A 17,508-nucleotide genomic window follows, 5' to 3' on the forward strand; every position below is an offset into this window, starting at 1 on the left:
CAAACACCAAGTTGATTCCTTTCCTAGGAAAACGAGCGATAGTAAATTCTTCCGCCGCGACTCCCACAGTCAGTAAATCTCCTTTTTATTGGAGGCTTTTTATCTTCAAGCAGTTCTCTACACATGTGAGGGGTGGGGGTGGAGTGGTGGGAAGAAACGTGAGCAGGGCGACCATGAAGAAGGAGTGTGTGGTTTCATCACATTCTCTTCCTCTTCCTCCATTTGCTTCCTACAAGGAATCTCAGTTCCAGCGCGTTCATGGCATTTCTCCTCTTCTTCTTCTTCTTCCGTCTCTCTCTGACCTCGTTCTGCTATCAATCTGCAAGCTCCAGGAGTGGTGTCACCAGCATTAAGTGACTGCAAAAGGTCGTGACATCATCACTGTGGGACACACCCTGCCAACTCGTCACTGGGAATTGTCTTATAAGGGATAGAAATAGGTGGCAAGAAACAGAACCCAAGGAATGAGGTAGAGGATGAGTTCACAGTGAAGGTCGGGCGTTGTTCACGCTGACATTTGTCGAATATCGTCTCACATTGTGAAGAGCGCCGCTGCTTCTCTGGAATCCCCCCCGTCATGACTGTTTCTGTAACTCACCCGCCTGGTTCAGCATCTGTGTCTCCTCCAAGCATAGCTGGGATGTTCTCATCACCACGCAAGCTTTGATCAGTCTCACCGGTTCACTGGTGTACATCCTGCTCTTTTTAAAAGTTTTTATACGAGCGCGTTAGCTCATACTGATTTGTGTGTGTGTGTTAGTTGTTTGGAATTCCAAAACGTGCCAGACAGCTGTACCTGTGAAGATCGCGTGAATTATTGAGCATCTCTGTGCCGTTTGTAGCTCCCACTCTTGCTTTTATCTCCGTTTTTATTCTCTCTTTTAGTTACTCATTCCTACACATAAACACCACTGATATACTGCTCTGTTCTGTGTGTGTGTGTGTGTGTGTGTGTGTGTGTGTGTGTGTGTGAGAGAGACTCTTGCGGAGGAGTCTGTGTTTTCTCCATCACCACATTGTGTTGACAGGATCTGTCAGCTGGGCTTACAATGTCTCGGAATGAAGACAACTGATCACTGCTCGCTACAAGAGGAAATTACCGGGATGAACACTAATAAAGAGTGCCATTAACCGAGAGGAAAAGGCATGTGAATCATTCAGTCATCTATATGATGGAGATAAGTGTCGTGTCTGTGTGTGTGTGTGTGTGTGTGTTAGTGTGCGCTTGTGTTTTTAGCCCTCTCCGACACTAAAAAAAATGCTCAGCTGTGTGAACGCTCGGCTCGGGAGCTCAGCGATCACACAGTCACAGAGTGGGAGGGGCACTTTCACACACACATTCACACACACACCACACACACACACTTGGTAGTGAGCTTGCCAGTGTTGGATGCTGCCGATGCTACAGCAGCTGGATGTCAACGTCTTGGAGAATAGGATTGATTTGAGGGTTTGTGTATCAGGATCTGTGTGTGTGTAGTAGGAATGGTGTCAGTGGGTCTATAGCACTCACACGCTCTATCCTGCAGTGTGTGTGTGTGTGTGTGTGTGGAATTGTTTGACCACAGGGATTCAGGAGCGCGGTATTGACGTTGACTCAGGGTGTGTTTCCATGCTGTGGAGCGAAGGGCTGTGTGAAGGTCTGGAGAGAAGGAATACAGATGTAAGCTCACAGGACGACGAGATGACAGACCCCCTTTAGGGGCTCCGGGACTGCCCCAAAATGGGGAACAGCATTCAGAAGAAAAAGAAGGTCCAGACAGAGAGCAACTTCTCCGGACACTCATCTCTAAGCCCCAGCAGGGGAAAACCTAAAGGCTCCTGGCTGTTTGGACGCCCAGATAAACTGAAGACAGGTAAGAGGACACACAGTATCTGGGGAGGATCCATAGGTATCGCTCGTCATGTATGTAACAGCTAACTGACGGAAAAGCAGCATTTTATCCGTATCTGTAAAATCAGACTTGAATGTGAATAGTTTGAGAAGCAGGTTGACTTATTTGCCGTGTGGTCACGCATGAGCACCAGTTCCCACAGTAAGCTTTTTAGATGCACAGTGACAATATTCCCATGCTGACTTCACCTTAGTCAGCTTCAAGGCTTCCTGCTTATTGCACAAGTGAGCAGAAGAGGCTTGTGTGTGGGCACAGAGTGTTTACTTTCTGGTTTTTTTTTTTTCTTCCCCTGATTTGTTTCCTGCTGACAGATGACCCAAACCCCCAAACCTCCCTGCACATCAGCACCACAGTGAATGTGTGTGTGTGTGTGTGTGTGTGTGTGTGTCTGACCCTGGGGCTACGAGTGGGTATCATTTTATGACTCTGTGTGAGCGGTTATTGCCCGACCACTCGACCTGCAGTGCAAAACCGAGCTGAGCCTGTCCCACGCTGATCATTGTCTCCGTTAACAGTCCCAGAAGCAACAAAAAGGACCAGACAAACAGGTTTAACGTCGGCTCACGCTGACAGGGACAGATTGTCCGATAACGCCGCTGAGATTGTTGATGTTTTCTGTTTCTCAGGTGTTGCTTTCTGTTTCGTGTTCTCTGACGTCATCTGGGACTATTTTTGCCCCTCCCTGTGTTTCTGACATAACGCCATCCAATCTCTTTAGTGCTTCTTCGGTAGGCTGGTTATTGACACATGTACCAACTCTAGCCATAAAGCTGCCATGATACTTGGATCCATTTGATATGTGTAATATGAATGTGGTCCCTCGAGTCGGACCCGGGGACTTTTCACTGGACTTTGCGGTTCTCATCAATTCTACAGAACTGGATCTTTGCAGTTTGAATTTTAGCCTGTACTGTTATTTTTGCTCTGATAAACAGTTTAAAACTGAAAGCATTTAAAAAAAAACACTGATGTTTCTTTCTCTTTCATTTTTACTCTTGCTTTGGCATATTCTCCATTACCTAGCAAAGACTGTCGCCTGAGTCAGTTATAAGGCATAATTGAAACTGATAGCTAAAAGAAATGAGCCAGTGGAGTTTCATGTTGACTCAAATCAAATCTTCTGGTTTCTGTCCAACTTCTTCTTGGCGGACAATGATGTACCAGATCCAAAAAACGTAGTCAGTGGGGCAAGGTTTGATACACTATGTCCAATGTTTGCTTCAAGCTGATACCTATAAGGACGTTAGTGATGAACACCGGTGCAAAAACTCGTGATGAACAGATGCTAAACAGAGTGATTTGTCCACCACAAATCTGCCATTCTCTTCCATCTGACAGCAGTGTTGGTTTACGCCCATTAGTTGGAGTTGGTGCATTAGAATATTACCGAATGCATTTGTCTGCTTGTTGCATTAGACGTCATGAAAAATGACCAACATCAGCTGGAACCAAACAGCAATAACAATCAGACCTTGACGAATTGATTCTTCGTAGACTTCCATTTTGCTTGCGGGGTTGTTTCTTCCGTTGCAGTTACACCTTCAGATGGGAGTAATGAAACTATGTCATATTGTAACTATTACTATTTTGGAAAAAGGTAATTTGTAATTGCCGGCATAGTTCAGTTCAGCCGTCAGTGCGTCTTTTGTTTCAATCAATACGGCTGAAATCGGTCCCTGATGCTCCTGGTTCCCGTGGTAACAGCTGACCCTAGTGAACCTTGTGTTTAATGGTGCGGAGGTTTGCGTCGGCTGTGAGCAAACCAGACCGAGAAGTTGTGGATCCCGTCTTATCCAAACATCAGGATGTTGTTTGTGTGTGTGTGCATGTACAAAAAGCTTCTCTCGTTGTAGATAATGACCGTGTGTGTGCGACCAGGTCTCGATCTCGTGTTTCTCTCAGGGTGGTCGACGTCTGTGTGGGCGTGTGATTGTCGTCTTGCGTTGTCTCGCGTTCACCGCCTCATTCACGGGGAGTTTATTCAGACACTCGGGGTGTGAATGCATTCCTACATTCCGGCAAATTACCTTACGCTTGGGCGCCCGTCCACCACGCAAACACACAACCTCTCCGAGCTTTCATGATGCCAGGGGGATTTTTGTTTTTACGAGGTGACTGTAGCTGATTTTTGCAACACAATGCCCTAAAACCAAGCCAGATTTAGAGAAGGAAGGAAAGAGAGCATTGTATTACATAGAGTTACATGCAACTGTGTTGATGCAAGTTGCTGACGTTATTTATATACCAGTAAATCATAGCTAACATCCACAGAAAAGGCAGCAACCACACACGGTCATGGTGCATCTGTGCTGCAGTAACAGTAGCTTCTTCTTCTTCTGTGTGTGTGTGTAGCAGGCCGATGAAACGTGCAGGAGATGAACTCAGTGACAAGATCCTCACTCCGTGCTCCCAAAATATGTGTCATGTCTGTGGTCGTGGCCGCGTTCCAAATCAGAAACCCCGCCTGTGTCCTTCACAACACCTGAGAGGTCGTTTATGACGGGGGGACACAACACGTAACAGACTGGGAAACGACTGGATGTCACACATGGACTGACTTGCCTTTTTTTTTCTGTATTTTTGGTCAAGGTCAGTCGAAGGTGTGTTCTTATGTCCAAATCTTTGGCAGAAGACACTGAAAGTTTTTGGTATTGTTAACACGTCCTTAAGGAGAGACGAAAATATAGATGCACCAGTCAAATTTGAGATTTTTGGCTAGTTTTGTTTCCGTATGTCTTGACAGTGACAGATTGTACAATCTGTCCTATGTCTTTTTATTGTAACTTATTTATTTAAACCAATATTATTTGTGTATGTTTGTGTAGCAGCTTTAAATTTAGTTGCAACTGGCTCAGTCACACTATCAGCTTACTCATTCAACTACAGCAACCGATCAGGTCTGTCCAGGTCAGATTCATCACTGTAAGCAAATGACTTTTATGTGGATTTTTTTTTTTTCATTCATGCAGATTACCATCTTATTGACATTTGTATATTCATTTCATCATTATACAGTAATGACACATACAGCTTCGCTATTTACTGACTGTTAAACACAGTACAGCTTTTTCTCACAGAGGGCCCACTGAAGGAGGCTTCACCTGAACGGGCCTCATTGTTTGGTTGACTACATGAGGTTTGTCATTAGTTTTCACGGAGACTTTGTTAAAGAGAAAATGAGTTTTCTTTTACACGTCATGATTTCAGTGTGCACACAGCACCAGCCTCAGGTACCCAGGTGATAGGAAACAGGTTGCCGTAATTAGATTTCCATATTTTTCCGCCGTTGTTGTCATGTAACAAAAGACCCGACATGAACACAGTAGGCAGACTGGTTTATTTAAACAGCATTTTACAGGAACGATTCTGTCCCTCGCTTTTTGATCCATATGAGCAGTTTCCACTGTACGAGTTTTCAGGGATCGCCTTTGTTTGTCTCTTCACTATCTGTTAAAGGACACAATCTGGTGTGCAGACTTGAGAGCTGAGCTCCAAAAGTCACAAAGATGCTTATTCATGTGGTGGTGTGAGCAGCAGATTAGCTCACTATGAACTCACTTTACTGCATCCACAGGTGGTCAGTGATGCAGAGGGAGCAAGACACACACGAACTGCACGCACACACACACACAGAGACACACACGAACTGCACGCGCACACACACACACACACACACACACACACAGACCCTGTTTGCGCTGTCATCCTTTCATTCTCGGGCCCTTCTGAGGGTTTATGAACTCATGCGATGCAGCTGATGCTTCTCCAGATGTTTCACATTACCTTGTCATACTCTGCGGGGAGAACCTCAGCTGGCTTCCATCACTGGATAGACTGACTCAGTGTGTCTAAAACGAGCCGTTTAATAAACTCGTGTCACTGAAAGCCTGCGTCCGAAATATTCAGACATCTTGTTGAAATCACACACCTTATCTGCCTTTTACCACCATCTCACTCCTTCTGGCTCCCCTCCCTCCCTCTCCTTTATGCTGTTATCTTGCTGACCTTGGATTGTTGGCTGGTTATTCATCTTCCAGCCCTCCATAGAGGAGATATTTGCATCTACATCCAGTAAGATTCACTCTGCCTGCTCGCCTTTGGCTGTGAAAAATGGAAAAATTGGGACTTGCGGGGCGATGACGGAGTGTGAGAGGTGAAGTAAAGCGAAAACTGATGACAGAATTAGAAAGGCAGAACGCAAAGAAGGTGACTTTAGCCGAGAGAATATAATGGCGAGAGAAGACGAGAGGAACACGTGTATAATTCGAGAACAAGGCTGCCAGCAGATTTCCCTGCAATTTTCATTATGGCTGTCTTGTGCGGGGTGTGATATTCCATATTCCATTATCCTGCAGGGTAAGGCTCGTCTAAGCCTTTTGATTTCTGTAAGCGGGGCTAAGACGCTCTCTTCTTGGTTCTCCTTTGAAGATCCCATTTACTGTGTGCCACTGACTCCCCACAGAGAGCTTAGCCAACACACAGTTGGATAAAGGGGAGATGACTCTTCGCCTGATCTTTCATGTTCTGCTGCTGTTTCTCTCTGCGCATCTCACTGCAAGCAAGCAACACCTGCTCACACGGATGCATCTCGACGGTATATAACCTCAATTGCTAACCTTCTGTTGTTGATTTTAGTTTTTTTTTATGGTTTCACCTAATTTCTTATATTGCACCTTTAAAGGGGCACTATATTTTATATATAATTTATTGCAATATTAATGAATTAATAGTACAAACTCAGATTTTTTTCCCCATAACTGAATAAACAAGCTGTTGTCAGAGGAAAATAAGGTCCCTGCCACCTTTCTTGCTTCACACAAGAAGTAGAACAGGTTGAAATTGTCCTTTAAGGTCAGTTTTTTTATTCAGTCATGAAAACAAACAGAGTTTGTTTATTTAGTTTGTTTAGGTATAAAACAAATCGACCAGTGAAGATCTTTCTCTTCTGATTAAAAATTGTTTCCCAAAACTACATACTGCACCTTTAAGCTAAGTAAAGAGCCCTCAGCATGCTTAAAGCCCTGTCACTCATCACTCCTCTCCTCCTTCCTGTGACATTAAGCTCTCAAATCATTACCAGCAGCGCTGCCTGGCTCGGCTCGGCCTATTTTAATTTGTCGTCATCAATATTTCACCTGTAACATCATGTTCTGGCCTGTTGCACCAGAGTGCCGCCTGTGTTTTTTGGGAACCTTCTTCCTCCGTCCTGTCCTCTCATGCCCTCCAGCAGAAGGAACTTCTAACATCTTATCCATCATCTAAGGATGTTTCTGTCAGCATGCAATTGTGGCTCGTCTGCATCTAGTCTGGTCCTAAATGTAGCGTGGGAATTTTTGTAGCCATCGAATGGCATAAACAGAGTACGCTTAAAGTCAGGATTATTACCTCTAAATGATCCACAACGGGTTAGTAAGTGTATGTGGAGTATATTTGTTTGCTACAGACGTGTTGTCGTGACCCAAATTTGACTTGAGCTGCAACTGGAAGGATATCTTGTTATTTCAGCCATGGTTAGCAGAAGTGTTGGGTTTTTACTCATTAAAAAAATGTAAAAATAAAGATTGTTACCTTAAGGCAGTAATCCATCCGTTTATGTGCTCAATTTTCTACTTCAGCGCTGCGCTTGATAAGGCTGCACTAGTCAACGATTTTATCTGAACAATGGATCTAATGGCTTGCGTGTGGAAAGGCTCCTACACACCAGACCGACAGTCGGCTTTCAGGCATTGTAAAGGCAGTCTGCGCCTGTATGTCCTGCACTGTTGATACTGGACGTCCACTTATTGAAAGGCTTTTTTTTTTTCAGTGAGAGAAATCAATCACTGATTGGCTGTTCATGCAAACCGATCAGAAGAAAGAAAGGGAGCCTGGCACTGTAATATCCATGATGTTCACCCATTTTGGTGCAGTTACTCTGTTTACTCTATTTTTCTCCTCAGCCTCTTCACCGGTACCATTTGCGACCATTTAAGAGCGGAAATTTTAACCAGTGGGGTGTCAAAAACGCTGCTAAATCATAGCATAGCTTGTTGGCCGCCAGCTGTAGTCTTTGCAGTGTGTTCAATTGCAGCCTTTTGGCGGAGATAAAGGAGACATGAGGCGACACAACAGCCGGTCTTTGTCGCAGCGAGTCGTATCATGTCAGTTTGTTGTGTAGGGGGTCTCTTTTTTTAGAGTCTTTCAGCTCATTGTTTTGGTTTTCAACCAACTTTCAACAGTCAAAGTTAGGAACTGCTCAGTTAACATAATAAAGCCGTTAGGAGCTCAAGATGTTTACCTACAGAGTTGGTGGAGACCAAATCAGAGCTAACGGGAGAATAGATATTGAACTTGCGCTCATCAGGTGGCCAAAAACTCCCTTTGCTATCATCAACAACAACTCGATTAAGTGTTAATACATCGATATTGTGTTTTGTGCTGCCTCAGAGTGGTCAGAAATATCAAATAACGCAGCTTTAAGTTAAAGAAAGGACAGTACTTTAGTTATTATATGTGGAAGAGGTGACAGGAAAAGCATCAATGCATTTTTTTCTGTTTCATTTCTATTTGAGTAACATTCATTTCACTGGTTATGACCACGTATAATCCATGTTGCTGCTGTGTAAGTCTTGTATAGCTTCAGTGTGTCAGAGTGATCGCACTGTCTCCACTATGAAAGGACCCAGTGTTTGGATTGCTCTGTAATGGCTTCCTGCATCGCCACCTAAATTGAATTAAAGCATCAGACCATACAATTAACAACACGCACACACACGCACACACAGACACACACACACTCAGACCTGCTTGTGACCTTGCCTTTCAAAGGGCATTATTTCAACACTGTCATGGTTTGATTTTGATGTTTATCATTTTGGGAAGAGAACAAAATCCTCCTTCATTGCTCACATTAGGCCTCACTTTCCAACATCACTGTGTTCAATCTGTAATTTGAAGCTTGTGACAGCCTTAGCTCAGCAGATCCTGCTCTGCTGCGAGAGAAGAAGGCGAGATCAAACCTAAGAATAAACTTCACGGAAATGCAGTTATACATCAAAACATGAACCCTAAATGTTTGTTTAGAGCTTTCCTCTGACTCTAATGAGAACAAATCTAGTTTGTTTAACTGCGATAATTATTTATGTTCTGTCTCAGGTTAGAAAAATCAAGATTGAAGCGAATTTTTCTATTGATTTAGCCAAAAGAAGAAGAAAAAAGAAGCCTTCACAAGCAGCACCACCAGCTGTTTAATATATTTTATCAACTTGAAACAGTCTCAGAATCTTCCCTAAATCCAATATGACAAACGATAAAAGTGAAATCTTTGAAGTGCATTAGAAGTTCCTTTAGGCAGACTGAGACCTGTTTCAGTGAAGCCTTTTCTTATTCGACATTTGAAGACACATCAGCTGTGCTCAGAGAGGCTTAAATAAGGGTCAATAAGATTTTGTGCTTGTGTATTGGTGTTCAGAAGCAAGCTCAAAACAAGCAAGTGTGTATGTGTAGAAGTGTGTAGAAAAAAAAGATTTTTATCTGTGATAAAAACTACATTCTGTAGCAGTTCTACAAATGTTAGCATGCACGCAATATCCTGCAAAACACATTAAACACACAAGATATCATTTCTGCCATGAGGTGGCGATGAGGAGCTATCTGACACTTTGGCAGAATCACGTGAGACATGTGTTGTTACCTTGTGTTAAGCTATTTATCCTGAACATTGTTAGAACAATTTGTGATGGGATGGGATAGACATTCCACATGATATCTTTAAGTTAGTACGGCTTTTCAGGCTAAGACAGAGACAGACTACTGAGTTTTGGACACACAGTAGGGTTTACAGAACAGTGAACAATGGTTGCGTCTGAGGTCACCCGGTCATTCATTACTCTCTACCTACTACCTAGGGAGTTCTGTATAGAGGACAATATTGCGAGCTCATCTGTCAAATGAAAAAAAATATTTGGACACCACTCAGGTCATTTTTTTCCCCCTCCAGTGCAATGCATGATGGTAAATAATGCTTGGTTAGTGATTACTAACTTTCACAATGCATGGAAAGATAACAAATCTCACTGTACATTCAGACAGCGCTAAGACGGCGATCTCACTGTAAAGTCCTCTGTACCGACCACGTACCAACAAAAGGCAGGAAATAAGACAGAAATAATAGATGTAACAGATTCTGAATCAAAAATATTCTATATTATAAGACATGGTGGAAAAAAATGGATGTAAACAGAGTTGTTGTTTGTTTACAAAAACTCTGCATGGTAGCTTTAAATGTGTGTAGCGTCAGTGTCACAGACGGTTTCCTGCTCCGAATCTTTACAGAAGCTCTTCTCTCTGTCTGAGCATGACCTCGTTGTGGACAAAACTTGCAGACAAACGTAGTTGTTTTACAGCCGTATTTTTGCTGGAGCTGTATGTCTTTCACAAACTTGAAATTTTCCTCCAAGTTTGTAGGATGTCTGTGCGTTATGGATAAAATCGAGTAGTGTTCATTTGAGCGTTGTTTGTTTTGAAGGATCTAGTAACTGCATCTGGTACACAGCAGCTTTATATGAAGACAGTCTGAATATCTTAATAATTGTAATACCTTGATGACATCATTAGTAATTAAGTTATGTCATCTCAGGGCTCTTGGGCGGAGAGGTTACACCGGGGCCAAGCAGATGGTGTGGAGCCGGCACCCGCCTCGGCCACTTTTTGTACTCCAACACTTTCAACGCTGGTCGTCTTTTCACGCGGATTTCCAAGCGTTTTCAAAACGATTCCGTCAAAAATGGTTTTCGACTTGTTTACCAAAGGGAGGCTTAGTTCACTGGCCGCGCATAATGGGATTTCACTGAGGAAGAGTGACGAGGAGGAGAGTGTTTTTTTGGGGGGGGCTCACAATTGGCAGAGTGACGTGTTGTTTTCTGAGGGCGGGAGGCACAAGTCAACGCAACACAACCGCCGTCCTCTGCTTATCTCTCACGCACATACACACACCGGAGCACTTATATTGCAGATGAACAAAGTGGTGCTTTCACTGCCTGCGCGTTTACGCTACATGCGTGGCGCGTTGAAAACAGGGTGCGTCTGTTCGGGCCTAATGTGTTCAGTGTGATTCGGATGACACGCGGTCGAATGAACTTAAAGTCGTCTCGCTTGAACCTCACAGCTCAGCACTTTTGACGTCAGCAGATGGGTTGATTATGTCAACTCGAGCCTTATATTGATTAAAAGCACTGATATTTTCCTGGCAGCAGAGGTGGCACTTCCTCTTGAAGGCATCGTTTTGTATTTTTTCCATTGTTAAACAGCTTCTGTGTCCATTGCTCTGTGCGTCAGCAATCTGTGGCTGAATCACATGAGTTTACTCCATTATAATAGACAGAGAGTCCATGTACAGGAAAGAACAAGGGGGGATTGTCTCGACCAGTGCGTGTCTGGAAATCCTTACCATCTCTAACTTCCAGAGGAGAATGAGAACATGAACGATGGAAATGACATTTTGGTTAAAAGGAAAGTCACATACAGATATACATTCTGGGTCGCCAATGAGACCAACCCGGACGGTGACATTTGGATTTTGCGATCGAGAAAAGGACGCTGGGAGCTTGAGCAGCTGCTGAATGTGAAACCAATTATTCCTGTGAAGTGGTCGTCTTTATTAAAGTGGGAGTGCTATGGGGGTGAACCGGGGCTCATGGGTTTCAGTCTGTGACAGTGGAGAGAAGCGTTATCTTGAGGTTTGTCATCCGTCAGTCTCGTGTCAGTCCAAGAAGAAAGATTGTCTGATAACAGGGTGGATAAGTACACCCGTGAAACCGCTGACTGACATGTAAAGTGAGTGCGAGTGAATGCTTTTAATGACGGGAGTGACAAGGATGAGCTCACATCAGGAGGAAATGAAGTGCGGTACTTGTAGTTTTCTTTAACTGATCGTGTCTTTGAAAATCGTTGTTTTGCCTAATTTAAAGGCCACACGTGTCCAACTATTGACCTTAAACTATCAACGAAACTCCTGAACAAAAAACTATGCAAACTATGTATTTTGTTGAGACTGTTTTGTTTCTGAACTTCGCTTCAGTTCAAACCTGCCTCGCCAGACTTTAGATCCGGCCCTGGAATCAGACTCGAGGCCGCGGTGCCTGTCCTGTCTTGTCCTGCTGGGAGATGAGTCTGTTCGGAAGCTGAAGGTCTCTCATTAACTCGTCCATCATACTAAATGAGACCATTCACCGTCAGGCAGACGTGGACTGGAATAACCTGCAGCACCTCTATTTCCAGCTGTTATCTGTGTTTCTTATGAACTCTATCTAAGTTTAATTAACCGTTACCAAACATCTTGACATAAATAAATACATCGCCATATAAAAGGTAATGTGACTGACCATTAAAAACTACATAAGTTGTTTTGCAGTATTCTCTACACTTGTACTCCGTCCTCTCTCTGGGTGGTTCTCTCCGGAGGCCTTTGTGTCTCGTCATAGCCTCTTATTTTCCGGGGTCACCCAGAGGACTATACTCACTCTCCTGCCAATTGGCAACAAATAGATTTATAATCTTGTCTGAAGACTGTAGATGAACGAAGTGAACAGCGGGTCAACTGTGTCTCCGCTGTGAGGCATCCATATCTGTATCTGTGTTTACAGAGCTTTCAGCTTGACTCACAAAAAGCTTTTAAGTTGGAACGACACGGAGCAAAGAAAAAGCTCATCCCCCTTGAGGAAAAATACCCACAATCCCCTTATCAGAGAGGGAGACAGAACAGGAGGGAGCGCGCCCGAGAGGGATAATTACAGAAAGAGTGATAGTTACTATTTTTGAGCGGGGTGGATGCTGCAGCAGCTTAGTTTAGCTCCGTGTTTGTGTCCTGAGGTGCAATCAGTCACCTCAGCTCTGGTGCTCCACCTGCTGCAGGTCATGATTAAGAAGTGGAGCACATAGAGGTTCAACGCTGCTGATGAGGGGAGACGCAAGAGGCTGGGAAGACAACGTAAACCATCCAGGCTCCATGCTGTGCTGAAAAACATGTGAACCTCACTACTTCTCAGCCTGGATTACTTTGTTTATACTGGCAGACCCCGCCACCTGTCTGGCTTCATACAGTGTTCTGGGTGCCTTATTTTCCTCTAAGAAGAGCTTGTTTATTCAGTAATGGAAAAAATGCATATCTCTGCGTTTACATAATTACCGTATTTAGATTGTAAATATAAAACATTTCTGAAATATAAAATACATTTTATTTAACTTTCCAAAACTGCGCACTGTCCCTTTAATCATTAAAGAAGCATAATGATTGCACTATAAATGAGCACAAGATCACCTTTCAGCAAATTTCTTGAACTTCTATGACACGGTTTTGCTCCGAAGTGACCTCTTTTTTTTCACTTTGTCTTGTTTGCCCGGTCTTTTTGTTTCTCCCCCTTTATCTCGCTCGCTCAGTAGGCCACCCAGAGGAAATCAAAAATGCAGATGGTTCATGGGCAGTGACAGTTACTGTACTGTGATTTATGTCCTCCCTGCGCCCTTCTCTCCTCCTCTGCTTTCTCCAGCCCTTCCTTACTTTCCCCGCCCACGTGTATCCGGCGCTCCGGCCCGTCATCTCCACGGTCCTGTAATCCAAGTTCAACATTTTTCCTTACACTTCCCTTTACCTCTAAGAGCTAACATGAGATAGATACAGTAAAAAATTAGCCTGATGACGACGTTCATCTTTTCGTCTGTGCAGGCCACCCGAGCAGACAGTGCGGTGCCTGATATTATCACAACAGGATACGTGAAATATTCAGCTAGATCTGTAGGATGTAGGTTAGCTTGCCTCGCTCTCCCCCCCCCGGTTAATACATCACCACTCGGTGTAAGCCCGCTCATAACTCAAGTCCACCACAGCCATAGAATACAAATCAGGGGAGCGGCAACGAGCTGAATAATGACACCTGTGTGTGTGTGTGTGTGTGTGTGTGTGTGTGTGGGTGTGTGTGTTTGTGTGTGTGTGTGTGTGTGTGTGTGTGTGTGTGTGTGGAGGTTTATTGCTGGTCACATTTTAACCCTCACTTCCTGCACTTTGGCAGTTTCATTACCTCTGTCTACAGGGATGGAAAGAGCAACTGGGATTAACTCATTAAAGATAAGAAGATCATTTATTTCATTTCCTTTTTTTTCCTACAAACTTATTAGTTTCTGGGGTTTTTTTCTGCTGCATTTCTTCATACATACCCCTGCGTCACTGTGCAAATGAGTGGGCTATCATTCTCATTCAGAGTGTCATGGGGTCTTTTTGGTGCATTTTATTTCATTTATTTTTTCAGTCATTTATTTATTTATTTATGAGTTTTGGCAGTTTCAGTCCTGCATAAATTTTGTCCAGAAACAATTCAAACACGCCCAGGAGCCACACTGTTGCACAGGGTGACTGGCTCCTTTGTTTCCAGTAAAGTAGGCACCGGCGGTACATATTCATCAATGCCACTCGTTTGTAAGTGAGCACTGAATGTGTATTAATCCCACCTGAAAATAGGTCCCAAGAAAACAGCAGCGCCCAGGAAATTACGGATCCTTCTTAAAATGAAAGCTTATATTTGTAACATGTTTTTAAAGAAACGTATGTCAGGGCTGAGTGCGACAGACAAGGGAAGGGCAGCTGGGAAGTATAGAATAAGAGCTTTTACACTCAGTTTAATTGCAAGTTTATTTCCATATATCTCCCAGAAACCTCGAGGTGAGGATGATGACGTCCTGACCCCTCTGTCTGGTGTCCAGGTGGAAAACACTGCTCCCCCTTGCACAAGCACAATCATCCATATTTAAATGTTTTCCAGTGTTTCTCATCTTTGCCGTCATAGCTCCGTCCACGTGTCCCCATGTCCCCTCACTTTCTTTTTCTAGTGAACCCTGCATGCACTCGCTGAACCGCACACCCATTTATACACACCGGACACACACACAAGGTGGCTGTTTTCAAGCCCAGCCGGGCATGAAGTGGAAACCCTGTTCCTCCTCATGGCCCAGTGGCCCGTCTGCTCACCTGATACTGATGGCGAAGTTCCGACAAAAGGCGGAGCAGCTATCACTTTTTATTCTCTCTCTCTGCTTCTCTGTTTTCATCCAGCGCAGCAAATGAGAGGTTGAGCTGAGGACATGAGATGAGCTAATACTCACCATGTGGTCTCAGGATTACGTTTTCTAACAACTGTGTATGTGTGTTAGTGTCAGAGCCGGGGCTTGGTCACCCCGCTGGGAGTCATATTTTACATTTAGATGCTTTTTTTCGCCTCCAGCAGAACAAACCGGCCCCTGTGTATCTACAGTTAACGTCCTCATCAGATGACCTGCTGTTTTTGCAGCCTCATACTGGCTGCTGGAGTTGATGCAGCACTCTCTAGTGGAGCAACAGGTTATATACTGTATGTGTGTGCAAGCAATGACAGTGTTGATGGAGAGAAGCTTATCTATGTGGACCCTCGTCAAAGAGATGAGGTCTGTGCCTGCTTTGTGCCCGGTTATTTTGCAAATGAATCTATTGTGCTTGTATTTATAAGCATCAGTATATTCCAGGTGTCATCCTGGTGATGAATAAATATGTTGGGTCGCTCAACAGACATTTATGCTTTTATATCCAGGTCCTATACAATTGCAATGCTCCGCTGTCTGCCCTACCCCAAAAAAAAGTTATAAGTAGGTGACGATTGTTAAACTCTGATTACGGTTTAAACATAAACTCTTAAATTCTAACCATTGATAAAGATTTCAAGCTCAAATTTGATTCTGTCAGACCATCTATAAAACATATAGGTACAACTAAAGGAAAAAAAAATAGATAACAGGAAAGAGAATGGCAAAATTGAAACTATGACTGTTTAAGCTGCTGAAACTAAAAACAAGGAACTTTGAACTGATTATGAAACGGTCTAAGTTTAAAGGGATATTCCGGTGTAAGTTTAATCCATGGTCTAAATCACCATGAAACTGTGTTAGACTCCCTCTCAAGAGATCAAGTTAGCAGACCGCTAATTTACGAAGTTTTATCAACCTCAGAAACGACCGCACGACAACAATACACTGCAGTAAATGGATCCAAATATAAACCGCCACCAAAAAGCCACAAATAATGCTCAGAACAGCACAAAACTGCAGCAACAGTACAAATAGGGTCTCAGCACATAGTCCGGGGCATCTAACCTCCGCTAGCTTAGCTGGATTTCTATTGTGAAGCTAAAAACAGATTTCAACTCTCCTCCATCAGTTTCCGGGTCGGGGAAGTCCCGACGTGACGATTACCGAGTGCAGTTAGAAATGCTCAATTCTGTTCTTTTCCCTGTCCGCTCTCGATAATAACTGTTATAAACTGGCAGGTAAGACACATATGAACTTTGATTGCTTTTCCATGGAGTCATAATCATACATTTTCATCCATGAGCCGCGGAACTCTACTGCACTCGGTAATCGACTCGTCGGGACTTCCCGTCAACAGGAAGCTGCTGCAGAAGAGTGGTAAATTTAGTCAGCTTTTCAGTAGAAATCCAGCTAAGCTAGCGGAGGTTAGATGCCCCGGACTATGTGCTGAGACCCTATTTGTACTGTTGCTGAAGTTTGGTGCTGTTCTGAGCATTATTTGTGGCTTTTTGGTGGCGGTTTATATTTGGATCCATTTACTGCAGTGTATTGTTTTCGTGCGGTCGTTTCTGAGGTTGATAAAACTCCGTAAATTAGCGGTCTGCTAACTTGATCTCTCGAGAGGGAGTCTAACACAGTTTCACGGTGTGTTAGACCATGGATTAAACTTACACCGGAATATCCCTTTAATGCAGATGCCTCTATATGACCTACATAAGCAAATGAGACCATTCGCTAGTTAAGATATCTGTACAAACATTATAATTATTATTAATGCCTGAGGAAGAAGCTGCTCTGTAATCTGGTGGTGCGGCACTAAAACAGTTTACTTAGTTTCTCCATCATCATCTTTTGTCCGCGGGGGCCGCCAGAATCAACTGAAAAAGCTCCTTGTAGCAGCTTTAAGTAAAGAGAAACAGGCAAATAACTTTACACATAGTCTTTTTGATTTGAATCTTTTATAGCTGCTATTTATTTTTGGATTCACGCTTCGATAATGATAACAATAATTCCTACTGTTGTGAGATTTTCTAACACAGCACAGCCTGGAAAAAAAACAGAATGGCATGTCAAATCATTAGCGCTATTTTGATTGTGGCTCGCATTAATGAGGCGTGTGTGTTTTTTTTGGCCCTTGACATTTTAACAGCACTGTTTTGTTGGCTGTCTGAACTATGACCGTCCTCCAACTGTTGCTCCTGCTAACAAGTCCAACAGTCCGGCGCAGTTGATTTATGATGTTATCTTTAGCGTTACACATTAAATGCTGTAGGACAACTCCTGAATAGCCCTTAGAAAGGAGCAGTAGCTCGATTTGAAATTCTTGAAAGAAAGTATTTAGCAGTCTGGGGTTTAATATTTGTAGCTTATTCGTCTTCTAGGGTCCAAAATGTGTCAGTTTGACAAATCCATCTTAGCATGAAGTTAGCATATGTTTCCTTCCTCTATTGTAATGCAGTGTGTTGTTTTGCTTATGCAGTGGAATGGTGTGTTGTGTGCCGAATCAAAGGCATTTCAAGCCCCTCTC

General features: G+C 43.5%; 1 protein-coding gene across 3 annotated transcripts in view; it reads left to right on the top strand.

Annotated features, from left to right (window-relative positions):
• The window catches only part of nhsl3 (NHS like 3), a 41,093-nt gene that overhangs the window by 9,841 nt on the left and 13,744 nt on the right, over positions 1-17,508 (top strand). Inside the window, exon 1 of one of the 3 annotated variants that reach the window (XM_030411962.1) lies at positions 1,267-1,856. The exons of the other annotated variants lie outside the window; for them this stretch is intronic. Coding sequence (XP_030267822.1) covers positions 1,724-1,856 — 133 coding nt within the window. The 5' untranslated portion in view covers positions 1,267-1,723. Of the gene's footprint in view, positions 1-1,266; positions 1,857-17,508 lie in introns of those variants that run through there. 3 annotated transcript variants of the gene reach the window in all.

The sequence above is a fragment of the Sparus aurata genome, chromosome 3, assembly GCF_900880675.1.
Source record: "Sparus aurata chromosome 3, fSpaAur1.1, whole genome shotgun sequence".
NCBI lineage: Eukaryota > Metazoa > Chordata > Actinopteri > Spariformes > Sparidae > Sparus > Sparus aurata.